At 36.1% G+C, this 14,324-nt stretch overlaps 1 protein-coding gene across 2 annotated transcripts in view; it reads left to right on the top strand.

Moving 5' to 3' along the window:
* grin2aa (glutamate receptor, ionotropic, N-methyl D-aspartate 2A, a) overlaps nucleotides 1-14,324 on the top strand; it is a 111,026-nt gene that overhangs the window by 58,321 nt on the left and 38,381 nt on the right. For both annotated transcript variants that reach the window (XM_088612473.1, XM_088612472.1), the window contains exon 5: nucleotides 8,225-8,339. In XM_088612473.1, coding sequence (XP_088468599.1) covers nucleotides 8,225-8,339 — 115 coding nt within the window. The remainder of the gene's footprint in view (nucleotides 1-8,224; nucleotides 8,340-14,324) is intronic.

Genomic DNA, 14,324 nt, shown 5'->3' with positions numbered 1-14,324 from the left:
CCCCTAGCTAGGGTTAGGGTTAGGATTCCCACAAAACGTAGACACTTTTTGATGGCATGGCTGCGTTTTAGGACAGAAATGATATTTAGGAAAGGCACTATTTCAATGTTTTCTAAACATTTTTTCTGACATACTGTACAGTATATGGGTATGTACTATGCATTGCCCAAAAGGAATGTTGTCTAAATTGCCCTAAAAGCAAAGGTTTGAAAGAAACTGATTATAGTTTGCAAGCTCCTGCATTTGGCATTAGAAAACCACGCATATAAACAATAAAAACCAAGATTTCATGGGCTTTCTGACTCTTACCCTACATAAGCCTGAAACCGTGCTCAGTGAGAACACATTTCAATACGACAATTACAATAACAGAATAGTTTTCAAAAAACAGACTTTTATCATTCTTGGTATTCTTTTCTTTTTGTCTAGATTGCTAAACCATTTCAGAGTAATATCTTGATTTACTGAAGTTTATTTTCACCTCAAATGAGTGGATGTTTGTGTAAACTCATTGAGGAGTGTCTGAACCCTAACCTCAGCAAAACCCCTAGCTAGGGTTAGGGTTAGGATTCCCACAACACTTAGACAATTTTTGATGGCATGGATGTGTTTTAGGACGGAAATGATATTTAGGAAAGGCGATATTTCAATGTTTTCTAAACATTTTTTTCTGACATATATGGGTATGTACCATACAGTACATTGCCCAAAAGGAATGTGGTCTAATTTGCCCTAAAAGTAAAGGTTTGAAGGAAACTGATTATAGTTTGCAAACTCCTGCATTTGGCATTAGAAAAACAGGCATATAACCAATTTAACCCACGGTTTAATGGGGATTCTGACTCTTACCTTAGATAAGCCTGAAACCGTGCTCAGTGAGAACACATTTCAATACGACAATTACAATAACAGAATAGTTTTCAAAAAACAGACTTTTATCATTCTTTGTATTCTTTTCTTTTTGTCTAGATTGCTAAACCATTTCAGAGTAATATCTTGATTTACTGAAGTTTATTTTCACCTCAAATGAGTGGATGTTTGTGTAAACTCATTGAGGAGTGTCTGAACCCTAACCTCAGCAAAACCCCTAGCTAGGGTTAGGGTTAGGATTCCCACAACACTTACACAATTTATGATGGCATGGCTGTGTTTAAGGACAGAAATGATATTTAGGAAAGGTGGTATTTTAATGTTTTCTCAACATTTTTTTTCAGACATATATGGGTATATACAGTTTTGCCCAATAGGAATGTGGTCTAAATTGCCCTTAAAGCAAAGGTTTGAAAGAAACTGATTATAGTTTGCAAACTCCTGCATTTGGCATTAGAAAAACAGGCATATAACCAATTAAACCCACAATTTAATGGGGATTCTGACTCTTACTCTAGATAAGCCTGAAACCGTGGCCAGTGAGAACACATTTCAATACAACATTTACAATAACAGAATAGTTTTCAAAAAACAGAATTGTAACATTCTTGGTACATTCCCTTTGGTTTGTCCAGATTGCTAAGTCATTTAGGAGTAAGATTGTGATGTAGTGAAGTATATTTTCCTCTGAAATGAGTGGAATTTTGTGGAAACTCATTGAAGAATGTCTGAACCCTAACCTCAGCAAAACCCCTAGCTAGGGTTAGGGTTAGGATTCCCACAAAACGTAGACACTTTTTGATGGCATGGCTGCGTTTTAGGACAAAAATGATATTTAGGAAAGGCACTATTTCAATGTTTTCTAAACATTTTTTCTGACATACTGTACAGTATATGGGTATGTACTATGCATTGCCCAAAAGGAATGTTGTCTAAATTGCCCTAAAAGCAAAGGTTTGAAAGAAACTGATTATAGTTTGCAAGCTCCTGCATTTGGCATTAGAAAACCACGCATATAAACAATAAAAACCAAGATTTCATGGGCTTTCTGACTCTTACCCTACATAAGCCTGAAACCGTGCTCAGTGAGAACACATTTCAATACGACAATTACAATAACAGAATAGTTTTCAAAAAACAGACTTTTATCATTCTTTGTATTCTTTTCTTTTTGTCTAGATTGCTAAACCATTTCAGAGTAATATCTTGATTTACTGAAGTTTATTTTCACCTCAAATGAGTGGATGTTTGTGTAAACTCATTGAGGAGTGTCTGAACCCTAACCTCAGCAAAACCCCTAGCTAGGGTTAGGGTTAGGATTCCCACAACACTTAGACAATTTTTGATGGCATGGATGTGTTTTAGGACGGAAATGATATTTAGGAAAGGCGATATTTCAATGTTTTCTAAACATTTTTTTCTGACATATATGGGTATGTACCATACAGTACATTGCCCAAAAGGAATGTGGTCTAAATTGCCCTAAAAGCAAAGGTTTGAAGGAAACTGATTATAGTTTGCAAACTCCTGCATTTGGCATTAGAAAAACAGGCATATAACCAATTAAACCCACGATTTAATGGGGATTCTGACTCTTACTCTAGATAAGCCTGAAACCGTGCTCAGTGAGAACACATTTCAATACGACATTTACAATAACAGAATAGTTTTCAAAAAATAGAATTTGACCATTCTTGGTACATTCCCTTTGGTTTGTCAAGATTGCTAAGTCATTTAGGAGTAAGATTGTGATCCAGTGAAGTATATTTCCTCTTAACTGAAAGGAAGTTTGTGGAATCTCTGAGTGGAAAATCTGAACCCTAAACCCAGCAAAACCCCTAGCTAGGGTTAGGGTTAGGATTCCCACAAAACGTAGACAATTTTTGATGGCATGGCTGTTCTTTAGGACAGAAATGATATTTAGGAAAGGTGATAATTTAACGTTTTTTTAACATTCTTTTCTGACATATACTGTATGGGTATGTACTATGCATTGCCCAAAAGGGATGTTTTCTAAATTGCCCTTAAAACAAAGGTTTGAAAGAAACTGATTATAGTTTGCAAACTTCAGCATTTGGCATTAGAAAAACAGGCATATAACCAATTAAACCCAAGATTTAATGGGGGTCCTGACTCTTACCCGAGAGAAACCTGAAATCGTACTCATTGATATCACATTTCAATACAACATTTACAATAACAGAATACTTGTCAAAAAATAGAATTTTTACTATTCTTGGTACATTCTTTTCATTTTGTCTAGATTGCTAAGCCATTTTAGAGTAATATTTTGATTTATTGAAGCATATTTTACACTTAATTGAGTGGACGTTGTGTAAACTCTTTGAGGAGTGTCTGAACCCTAACCTCAGCAAAACCCCTAGCTAGGGTTAGGGTTAAGATTCCTACAAAACGTAGACAATTTTTGATGGCATGGCTGTGTTTTAGGACAGAAATGATATTTAGAAAAGGTGATATTTCAGTGTTTTCTAAACTTTTTTTCTGACATATATGGGTATGTACTATACATTTCCCAAAAGGAATGTTTTCTAAATTGCCCTAAAAGCAAACTGTTGATAGAAACTGCTGATAGTTTTGAAACTCCTGCATTTAGCATTAGACGTACAGGCATATAACCAATTAAACCCAAGATTTCATGGGGTGTCTGACTCTTACCCTAGATTTGCCTGAAACTTTGCTCAAGTGAGATTACATTTCAAGACGACAGTTACAGTACAAGAATAGAAAAGTTTTCAAAAAACAGAATTTTACCATTCTTGGTACATTCTCTTCATTTTGTCAAGATTTCAAAAGCATTTTAGAATATTATTCTTCTTCAGTGAAGTGTATTTCCCACTCAAATGAATGGAAGTCCGTGGAATCTCTGTGTGGAAATTCTGAACCCTAACCTCAGCGATACCCTTAGCTAGGGTTAGGGTTGTGATTTCCACAGTTCATAGACAATGTTTGATGGCATTGCTGTGTTTTAGGAGAGAAATGCTATTTAGAAAAATAGAAATGTATTTCTTTTTAAACATTTTTTTGCTGACAATAATGGATACATACAGTGCGTTGCCCTAAAGGAATGTTTTCTAAAATGGTCTTAGAGATAATTTTGAATGAAACTGATTATATATTTCAAAGTCTTGCATTTGGCATTGAAAGTTTAGGCATAGGAGCAAAATAATCCCGTCATGTTTTGGGATTTTTAACGGTTACCATAGTTAAGACTAAAATTACATACATACTCTATAGTTCCATAGTTGATTCTTTTTTTTAGCTGCATTTGTTTCTGTTTAATACTCCCACTTGAATTTTGTCATGCCGAATTCATGTGTTTCATATTTTCTAAAATTACATTTTTATGTTTTGAAAGAATCTATCACATGTCCATGAGGTATGTTCATCCACAAGTTAAATTTCATGAAAGATAAACAGCAGTGTGACATCAGCACCCCAGATCTTTAGTGCTCCCAATTTCAGACTGTGCTTCACTGCAGATATTCACCAAAAACTGCCACAGCATCATGAATCATCTCAAGGTGAAAATGTATAAATCTCCGGAGTCCAATTAGAATATATTGGTTGAAAAAAGTAGTCTATGTAGGATCCATACAGATGCATTGACTATTTTTTTTCTAATATTATAACAGAATAAATATTTTTTTTAAAGTATAATGTACTGACAGATTTAGTTTTTAGTAGACTATTGCAGCACTAAAAGAGCACACATAATTAGAATTATTGGTCTTTCCAGTAATTGTTTTCATTTGTAGTGGTAAGGCATGTTTTTACACTTATAATTAAGTGTTATTGGTTTCTATAATCTTTCTTTTGCCTTAACAAGACAGCTTGGGCTTTTGTGTAAATGCAGAGTTTTTGCTGCTAAGAGGCCTTCTGATAAGGGACATCATACAATACAGAACCATCTAATGATAAACAGTAAAGCTCCAGTTGGCTCCAGTGAGTCTCTTGCCTGCTTCTCCCCAAGACAATGGGTAAGGGGTCTTTTTTCATCACCCAAGAAAAATCCATCAATGAGGGACCTGCGCGATAGGTACAGCAACTAAACCTGGCAGTATCCTGACCAATCACCAGCTGAGATGTCTCCATTTAAAAGCTTATACTTAACTCATTTTTCTTTGGTTAACTGACTGGCTCCACATCTCTCTCCAACTGAGCTGGCAATCTGACTTTTCCAAACACATAACTGTTAGTCTGAAAGAGTGAGTAAAATACAGAATTCTGCCCAATATAATCTTTCTGAAGCAGAATAAATTTTGTGTACACAAACCCACTGTTATTTTAATCAGATCAATGAAATAATAATAATTAATAATAATAATAATAATAATAATAATAATAATAATAATAATAATAATAATAATAATAATAATTGCTTACACTTATATAGCACTTTTCTGGACACTCCACTCAAAGCGCTTTACAGGTAATGGGGACTCCCCTCCACCACCACCAATGTGCAGCATTCACCTGGATGATGCGACGGCAGCCATAGTGCACCAGAACGCTCACCACACATCAGCTATCAGTGGGGAGGAGAGCAGAGTAATGAAGCCAAATCATAGAGGGGGATTTTTAGGAGGCCATGATTGATAAAGGCCGATGGGAAATTTGGCCAGGACGCCGGGGTTACACCCCTACTCTTTTCGAGAAACGCCCTGGGATTTTTAATGACCACAGAGAGTCAGGACCTCGGTTTTACGTCTCATCCGAAGGACGGCACCTGTTTACAGTATAGTGTCCCCGTCACTAAACTGGGGCATTAGGACCCACATGAGCCGCAGGGTGAGCGCCCCCTGCTGGCCCCACTAACACCTCTTCCAGCAGTAACCTTAGTTTTTCCCAGGAGGTCTCCCATCCAGGTACTGACCAGGCTCACACCTGCTGAGCTTCAGTGGGTTGCCAGGTGTGAGTTGCAGGGTGATATGGCTGCTGGCCGTAAAATACGAGAGTTGGAGTTTTTTTTCGACATCCTGAATATCCGAATATATTCAGCACCAAGGGATAACCGGAATGATCCGAGTTCTTTCACCTGTCTACTATGCAGCTGGACCCAAGAAGACAACTATGCAGAAGTTGTTTTTATAGACTTTTCAGCAAGATGTTAGCATCTGGCAGAGCTGCCTAGTTTAACTTTATCAAATATGTGTGGCCAATGGACCTTTGAGTAAAAAACTTCTTTAATTGCATTATAATTCTCGAGAGTTTAATTTTTTATTCCAAATGTGTTCGATGTTTAGTTCACGGTAGTAAATACATATTTACTTATATCCGAGAATAAGAGTGTGATGTAATTAAATGAGATGGATCAAACATATGAGGTAGACCATAACAAGTTATAGTTGATATATTTTAATTCTTCTTCTTGAAATGTCTGAGTGAACAATCAATCTTTTATATCAAAACACATTGTTTCACAAATAAATTCTGTTATGTTTGTTATGAATGATTTGGTGTTATATCAATACATTGTAGTGTATTTAGAATCTGTATGTGAGACTATAAATTATTATTATGTTTGATTGATTGATTCCTTAAAGTTGTCAAGTACTTTTACAATTTGCTGTACCAGTTTATAATCGTTATAGTAAATTAAAACTCTCACATCACTTCATCTCCCAAACTTTGAGTATAGTATTAGGATAGGCTGAGAAATTGTATTCAGTATGACAGGGAGAAAGTTGTTTGTGTTTTGTTTCTGGTGCTCTGCTTAATATTAAAGTATCTACTTCCCTCGACATCCCTTTTTTTCCATCATGCAGACATGCTCTTTATCCCAGTGACTTTCAAACAGACACATACAGAATGCGTGTTTATACTCTAATCAAATGAATATCATAATATAATGCATTCTTCTGCCACCAACCTACAGTATTTAGCATGCTGGGAAGAGATAGACCAGCAACAATAGACAATACCAGCCTTGTCTAAGTTGTGGGCCAAGAGAATTTCAAACCCTCTGAAATTTCAATGCAAGGGCTTTTTACAAGAATCTGTTTGGAACGCTTTGTTTGATAACGGAGTAAAGTAGGCTTTTGCAGGTCAAGTCCTCTGCTTCTGCTGCCAGAGAGGCTTCTGGCAACAATGTAGCTCTCGTCTGTTGCAGCTTGGAGAGACGCCTGATTCAGGCTAAACAGAGCGTGATCCTTGCAATGGGTCGCTGCTGATTGAGCTCCTTCGATTCTGTGGGACAAGTATCTGCAGTTCTGAATGCCAAGGGGATCAGTGTTTGATGGTCCAAAACAAAAAAGAAGAATTAGATTGAGCCTCTTCCAACAGGCTTCTGGTTGTGTAGTGATGGTGTCAGCTGGTGCTGCTGAAATATTGTTGTAACCTCAAGAGTTCATAAACTAAGTAATATGTCCTTCAAGCAGCTCAAAGACAGTAGCGATAAGGGTAAAAATCCCTGTGCATGGGCAAGGATGCACAGTAATGAGTTTGATTTAATACTGTTTGTTAGCTTTATCATCTAGAATGTTCCTAATGGAATATCTTGTTTTTTTGAATTCCATAAATTCAACACATTTGTTTCTTACGATTGTTCAATTTGCAAACGAGCAGGGGCAAACAGCTTGGTTGAAACCAGAGCATCTTTTTCATTTTCTTAAAGTGGTCTGGCGATTTATTTTCTTAGTCTGAAAGGCTTTGTCGTAGAAAGCACAGAAACAAAGGAAAAATCAATCAATTCAATCATTGGTTAATAGTCAAATTTCATACATTTAATTTGAAAATTATTCTAATTTGTAAAAAAGTTACTAATAAGTTGCTAATTTAAATGAGCACAGGTCTGTTAGATGGAGCAGAGCTGTAGAGAAAAAGACAGTGCCGAGTCCAGAGTTGGAAAACACCTTTTGGGGGAAAAAAAAGTTCTTCCTTCAATGTGCCATAAGATTAATGAAAATAATAAGATGTACTGTGGCTCCTGTTTCCAGAACCAAAACAGTGGATAATATTGGAAATATAGCAGTGATAAGGTCATGTCATGAGCTGACCTCAAAATTAAAAACAATGTAACAGCAAAATAGAGCTTTTCCTAATCAAATAACAGAGAACATATTTCAGTGTTTTTTTTTCCTATCAGTGATATGTGCTTTACTTTGCATTTACCCTGAATATTTCCAGGTGATCATAGTTTGGTGTGTCGTGCTAAGTATATACCTGTGTCTCAAAAATAGCAGGGATGCTGTCAAACAAATGCAGACTCGAGTTTTCAGGGAGAGTAACAATATTCCCTGCACATTTTTCATCTGTGATAATCTGATGACTGAATTAGGTAGCTCATTAGGTGCTTGACTCCTCATTAATTTTTCACTGAATATTTGTCTTTCAGATATATGATGAATGTGACCTGGGATGGCAGAGATTTGTCCTTCACAGAAGATGGGTACCAAGCAAACCCCAAACTTGTGGTCATAGTTTTGAACAAGGACAGGGAGTGGGAAAAGGTAAGGCCAAATCTGCTGGAACTGAATACTGTACTTTGACTGACACAGCCTACAACGAACAGTATAAAACTGCATTTTGATTCAGTTTTCAGTGCATTAGTTGTACATACAGCATGTGTTGGATCCGGTGGAGTGCTATGACCATCGACAGATTGTGCTCTTTAGGGATTTCTCGACATGCTCCCTGTAAATACTCTGTAAACCGACAGATGTCATTTCAATTTCCAATGACATGCCAATTGCAACATGAGATTAAATGTGTTTTGCTGCAGGGTAAGTCTCTGTGGCAATTTCAACCCCAATGTGCTGTAGGGTGAAGAGGAAATATCATTTGAAAATCTGAGTCATATATAATTTTTCTGTCACATTTATGTTGGCTCTTTTATCTAATGATGGTTGACACATTTTTAATCAACAGTAAATTTTTGTGTTACAAGATTAAGGTAAATTAATCTGCAAAATTCACAGGTGTGTGCGAAAACCACTGAAGTGTTGGTTGTCTCACAGCATAAGTCTTATGTGACCCAAATTGGTGTGGTTAGAAAATGAACAGCATTTATTCCATTAATTTATTTCTGTTAGTTGAAATCTTGAGTTCTCTAAATACATTTCAAGAAGGACATAAAGTAACTTTTCAGTTATTTTTTGCAAAATCATTACATAAATAGACAAGAGAAAGGCACATCATATTTTGAGGTTAACATGTTATTATTAAGTAATTACCTCCTTTTAATCGCTATCTATGATTATTGATTATTGATTATTCTCCAGTTTTCAGATGTTGAATAAATAGCAACATTGTTAAGGCCATAATCCATAAGCACGTGTCTTTGTGTAGATTGAATGAGCGCATCTTCATGGCACCCAGGCATGTTGGTGATAATTAGAAACGATTCATATTCTTGTTTAAAGGTGGACAGAAAGAATAAAGGGCTACAAATTACAATGTTTGCAACTAGATTGTTACTACTTTCATTTGGAAAAACGTGATTTTAAATTTTTAATGACAACGGGGAATAAATAATGGTTCTAAAACCAAAACAAAGGGAGAGATTGATCCCTTTGATTTTACCCAAAAGTTAAATCAATTTTAGCATCAGACCAGAGAAAGGTATTGACAAGATAAAGCCTACATGAATACAGATAGCATGATCTTAAGAGGAGATGATTTAGAAGCAGTTCAATTGCATCTCAAAAATTGCATTTTCTCACAGCCTAAAGGAGGAAAATGAGCAGTAAACTCCTCTTTTGCACCTATTCTCCATGGGAATAAAGAATATTAAAAAAGTGATACATTTCCCTTTATTTTCGGTACAGTACAACTAGTGGTGGATCTGAAATATAATTGAAAACTGAGAAAAACAGAAGATTCTACTTTCTATCCAGATTAAAAAGGCAGATTGGGCCTGTTATTCTAAATACAGGGTGTAACTGCCATGATTATGTTTAAGTAGCAGTAATATATATATATAATAAAAAGTAATGATAGTGTGGTATGGTTAAATATACGCAGTGAGTGTTGACACTCATAATTGAGTTAAATTAAGTCTGCACCTCTCAAAGTTCTCTTCCTTATTATCTGCATCACCTCCCTCATTTCACAGTTCTTGGTTCTGTGAGTTGAGACATTCCTAGATCCTCTCCCGACATCTAGTTTAGACTTTTTGCACATACAGCAGCACTCAGCAGTGGCTTTGAATGTCAAATGGAGAAGCATGGGATGCAATCACAGAAGATATGGCCGCATCCATAGCAGGAACGCAGATGAGTGAATCGGGAAGCCGTTCTCAGTTTCTTTTTTCAGAAAATTGATCTCTGTAAGCTCCCTGTGTTGATCCATCTGAGTGCTCCAGTGATGGCCCTCTGACCACAGCGCTGTCTTAAGCTTTTCCTCCTCTCTCATCAGTGTGCTGACAGCTGCAGAGATCAAGAAGTTGGGATGCAAAGCAATTATGTTAATTAATTCCACATCAACATGCTGCCCACTGACACTGATTAGATTTAAGACGGAAAAAATATTCTGGGCTTTTATTCAGTATGCGGTGCTAGCCTTTTTATGTTTTCACTTTTTTATGAGTTTCGAGTGGGTGGAATCCAAGGAGTACTTGTTTGTACTTCACAGTGTGGATGAGAATCCTCTCAAGTTACAGCGTGTAAGTGTAAGTCAGCAATAAAGCTATTAATCTGGAAGCACATTCTTTGAAAAAGAAAACAGGTCCTCTCAGACTGGTAATTTAGTGATTCCAGGTTTTTCATTTTCTAAAAACATTAACAAAGAATCGGGCGACCTGTTTGAACATTGTGAATATATTTTCAGAGTTTTCTTATTTAAGCAATGAATGCCTGGGAAAGCTCGTTTAATCTCATGAACATAATGTATTTGTAACTGAGATATAACATTTCATTGCCTTCACAACGTATGTAATAGGGTTTTGCTTTCTGTTGCTGCAAGCACTGGTCACAGTGGTTGTGCAAACTGAGATACCACTGTCTGTAGAGCTGAAAAGAGACCGTGAATCATGAGTGCACTGTGTGCCCAATGGCAGCCCAAGTCAGAGAAGCAGGAAAGATGAGATGAGAGTCCTGGCAGCTATGTCATTGCACCCAGGGCTTGGATGCTGCTCAGAAACCCTTGCATGTGCTGGCCAGAGAATCGGACTGACACTGACTTGTTTTACTGCCTAATAAGCAGCATGAGTCCACGTACTGTAAAAGGTTTGTGGCACTACAGAAATAATGCAATTTGCTAGAAAAGATTGGACAATTCTAACAGAATTGTTACCGCATTATAAATAAATGCCAGTGACTTGATGTCTCACAGTGATTCTTAAATTCATTTTTAACTGAAAAATGGTGTCAAGATTAAACATATGGGAACCTCTTAGTTCATGATGGGTGTGTAATGTTTTTTGCATGACAAAAGAAAGTCTTACCTGCATTTCCAAAAAAATCACATTCACAAACAAGTATGAAGATAGTTATTTAGAAGAATAAGGTACCTGCTGTTTCCAATGGCCAAATGTTCTTCCATACAATGCTGTAATGTAGGATATGCATACTGGGACAACTGTTTTGCTGCCACTGTCTGCAAATGTGCATATACGATATGTTTCAGAATTGAGGTTCTGCACAGTCGCTGAATCTGGTTGCTAGACGTCTCCATCATCAGGCATAGATGATGTAGGGGTACATGACAACTGCATTGTTCTAAGTCACATAATAGAAGTGTAATGCAGTTCACCACAGTTCTGTGTTGATATTAAACTGACAAACCCAATTTATCAGTTCCAAGCACTTCCAGTGCAGGATACAACATCAAACCCCGATTTACAGCGTCAGTGCACTGCAGCAATGCCTATTGCTTTGTTTCTGTAGAGTGCAGATTTGTATGTGTGAAAGGGAACGGGCCAGAAAAAAACCCACCTCTACTCCCCCTTTATGGTTCTCTAATAAAATTGTATTCCATGCAGATATTCTTTAAGTTTTCATTCAAATAAATGCTAATGACCCAAAGCAAGTTGAGATGGATTATGGGTATTGATATGAATTAGCTCTTTGTCCAATTAAATGATACAGAAGATGGAACTGTATTATGACTTTTTTTCTTCCTTTGTGTGCACATAAGTCAAGTTTAGCTGCCACACATTGTCTCTAGCATCTGCTTATTTAAATGCATTGCATAAATGTCTTGTATATTATATATATAAATATATTTCGAGGCATTTAAATAAGCAAAAGCTACAAATATAAATAAATAGTAATAGCTTGCTAAGCAACGTACAAGAGTTCTCTATATATCATCATCATAAAAATCATTATCATTATCATCATCATTACAAAAATCGCAACGTGACCGCAATTAAACTTGCAATTATGTCTGATATTTGGATCGTTGAAATAATCATTATTCACACATAATTATATTATTAGAAAAGCAATTCAACTTTTTCAGACTGTTTCATTGTATAACTTTTACTTTATAAAAAATGCAATTAAACATGCAAATACACATCTTTAAATTCAGACTATTGAGTTGGTCTGTGTTGGCCCAATCTGAATTTTTTCTTCAGGAAAAATGGAGAAAAATGGAGAACAAAGACCTTGACAGTTTAGGTATTGTTAAAGTTGGCAATGTTTATTTTGTTCTCTCTTGTGGTTAATGTTTTTGTTGAATTATGCAAAGAAAAACAGCATGATGAACCTACTGCTTGCAAAGGGAATTCCTAATGACTGACTAAAGTTATATGTTATATGTTATATGTTATATGTTATATGTTATATGTTATATGTTATTTTCTATTTGGAAATAATACAGAGAAATATTAAACAGTGGAAGGATATGATTAAAATGTGGTGATGTGAGGATTTTAATTTTCTGTATTTGTCAGAAACTGTAAAAATAAATGGCGACAGTACTTTGCTGCCATTTCGGAATCAAATACAATAATTAACTGTTTCACACACAGATTCTAAATACACAATATACTGTACAATTTATTGATAGAACACCAAAACATGCATAACAAAAACCAAATGTAATCTAATATATTTATGAAATGATCTGCTGTGATATGAAACACTGATCGTTCTCTCAGGGACAAAATAAATTAATTAAATTGTTACAGTCAAGTTCATATCAGTCTAATACAATGTCATCACATACATATTCCCAGATATTAACATGCATTTACTATTTTGAACTAGACTCCAAACATGTTTGGAATAATAGTTCAATTCTCAAGAATTATAATGTGCATAAAGATCCATCCAAATACAGTATGTTCTTGATGATTTTAAACTTCCTGCTGAGTAGACTGAGTTGGTCTGGGTTGTTCTGTGGTCTGGCTTGGTAGCTGTTAACATGCTGAACTGACTGCAAGGTAGACAAGTGGAAGAACTTGGTCTGTTCTGGCTTTAGCTTGATGCTGAATATGCTAGGATATTCAGGATGTTGACAAAAAGAAGTCCACAAAAAGTCCAATTGTTTTATTTCATGAATCATATGAAAATCACAGTGGGGTTGCGAACACATGCTTTCTTCTGTTTCCGAAAGATTATATTGGGCAGAATTCTGGACTTTGGTGACGCACTATTTCAGAGTCTTGTTTGGAAATGTCTGATTGCCAGTTCAGTTGGAGGGGCCAGTGAATTAACCAAGGAAAAATGAATTAGGTACTAGCTTTTAAGGTGCAGCATCATAGCTGGTGATTGGTTGAAGCTGTTGTCAAATATACTGTAGTCCTGGTGTCTACCCTGCAAGTCCACCATTGGTGAATCTTTCTTTGGATGATGAACAGTGACCCCTGACCAATTATCTTGTTGAGAAACAGACCCTCTAGAGTCCATCTGTGTTATACTGTATATCATTAGATGGTCCCACATTGGACACAGCTTTAAGATGTCTCTTATTGGATGGCCCTTTTAGTAACATTCCTCTGCATTTTCAGAGACACCCAACCTGCCTTGTCAAGGTACAGTAAGACCAGGATCGTTAGATAACTTCAATAACTCTTAATTCTACTTGTAATAATATGCTTGCTACTACAGACAAAGCAAAAAGTGGAATTCACTGCTACCTAAAGGCACAACTTTGACCTTTTTACTGTTTTTCCCTTCTTATTGAAGGGAGACATTACGATACAAGACTGAAATTAAATTCCATAACTGACTGCTCTTCAAGAGATCTTCTGGTGTCAGCCAATAAAACACATCAGGCTGTGGAAGAGGTCCAGTGTTTAGGGAGAAAATGGCTCCTGTCGGAATATACAGTAAATAAAAAAGAAGCCAAATAAATAGATATAATCAACTAATAATAATCTGACAAAACTATGTTGAACACTTAAGGTATTGAATAAATTTGCTTCATAAACAGAATGCTTAAGATTAAATGACAAATTTTATTTACTGTAGATAATGACATTTTCCCCCACAATTTTGACAGTTTCCCTTTTTAACTCAGCATGTTCAAATTGAAGTTTCCCAGTC

This window comes from Lepisosteus platostomus, chromosome 19 (genome assembly GCF_059453375.1).
Source record: "Lepisosteus platostomus isolate fLepPlt1 chromosome 19, fLepPlt1.hap1, whole genome shotgun sequence".
Classification (NCBI taxonomy): domain Eukaryota; kingdom Metazoa; phylum Chordata; class Actinopteri; order Semionotiformes; family Lepisosteidae; genus Lepisosteus; species Lepisosteus platostomus.
This window is presented reverse-complemented; position numbering and strand designations above follow the sequence as displayed.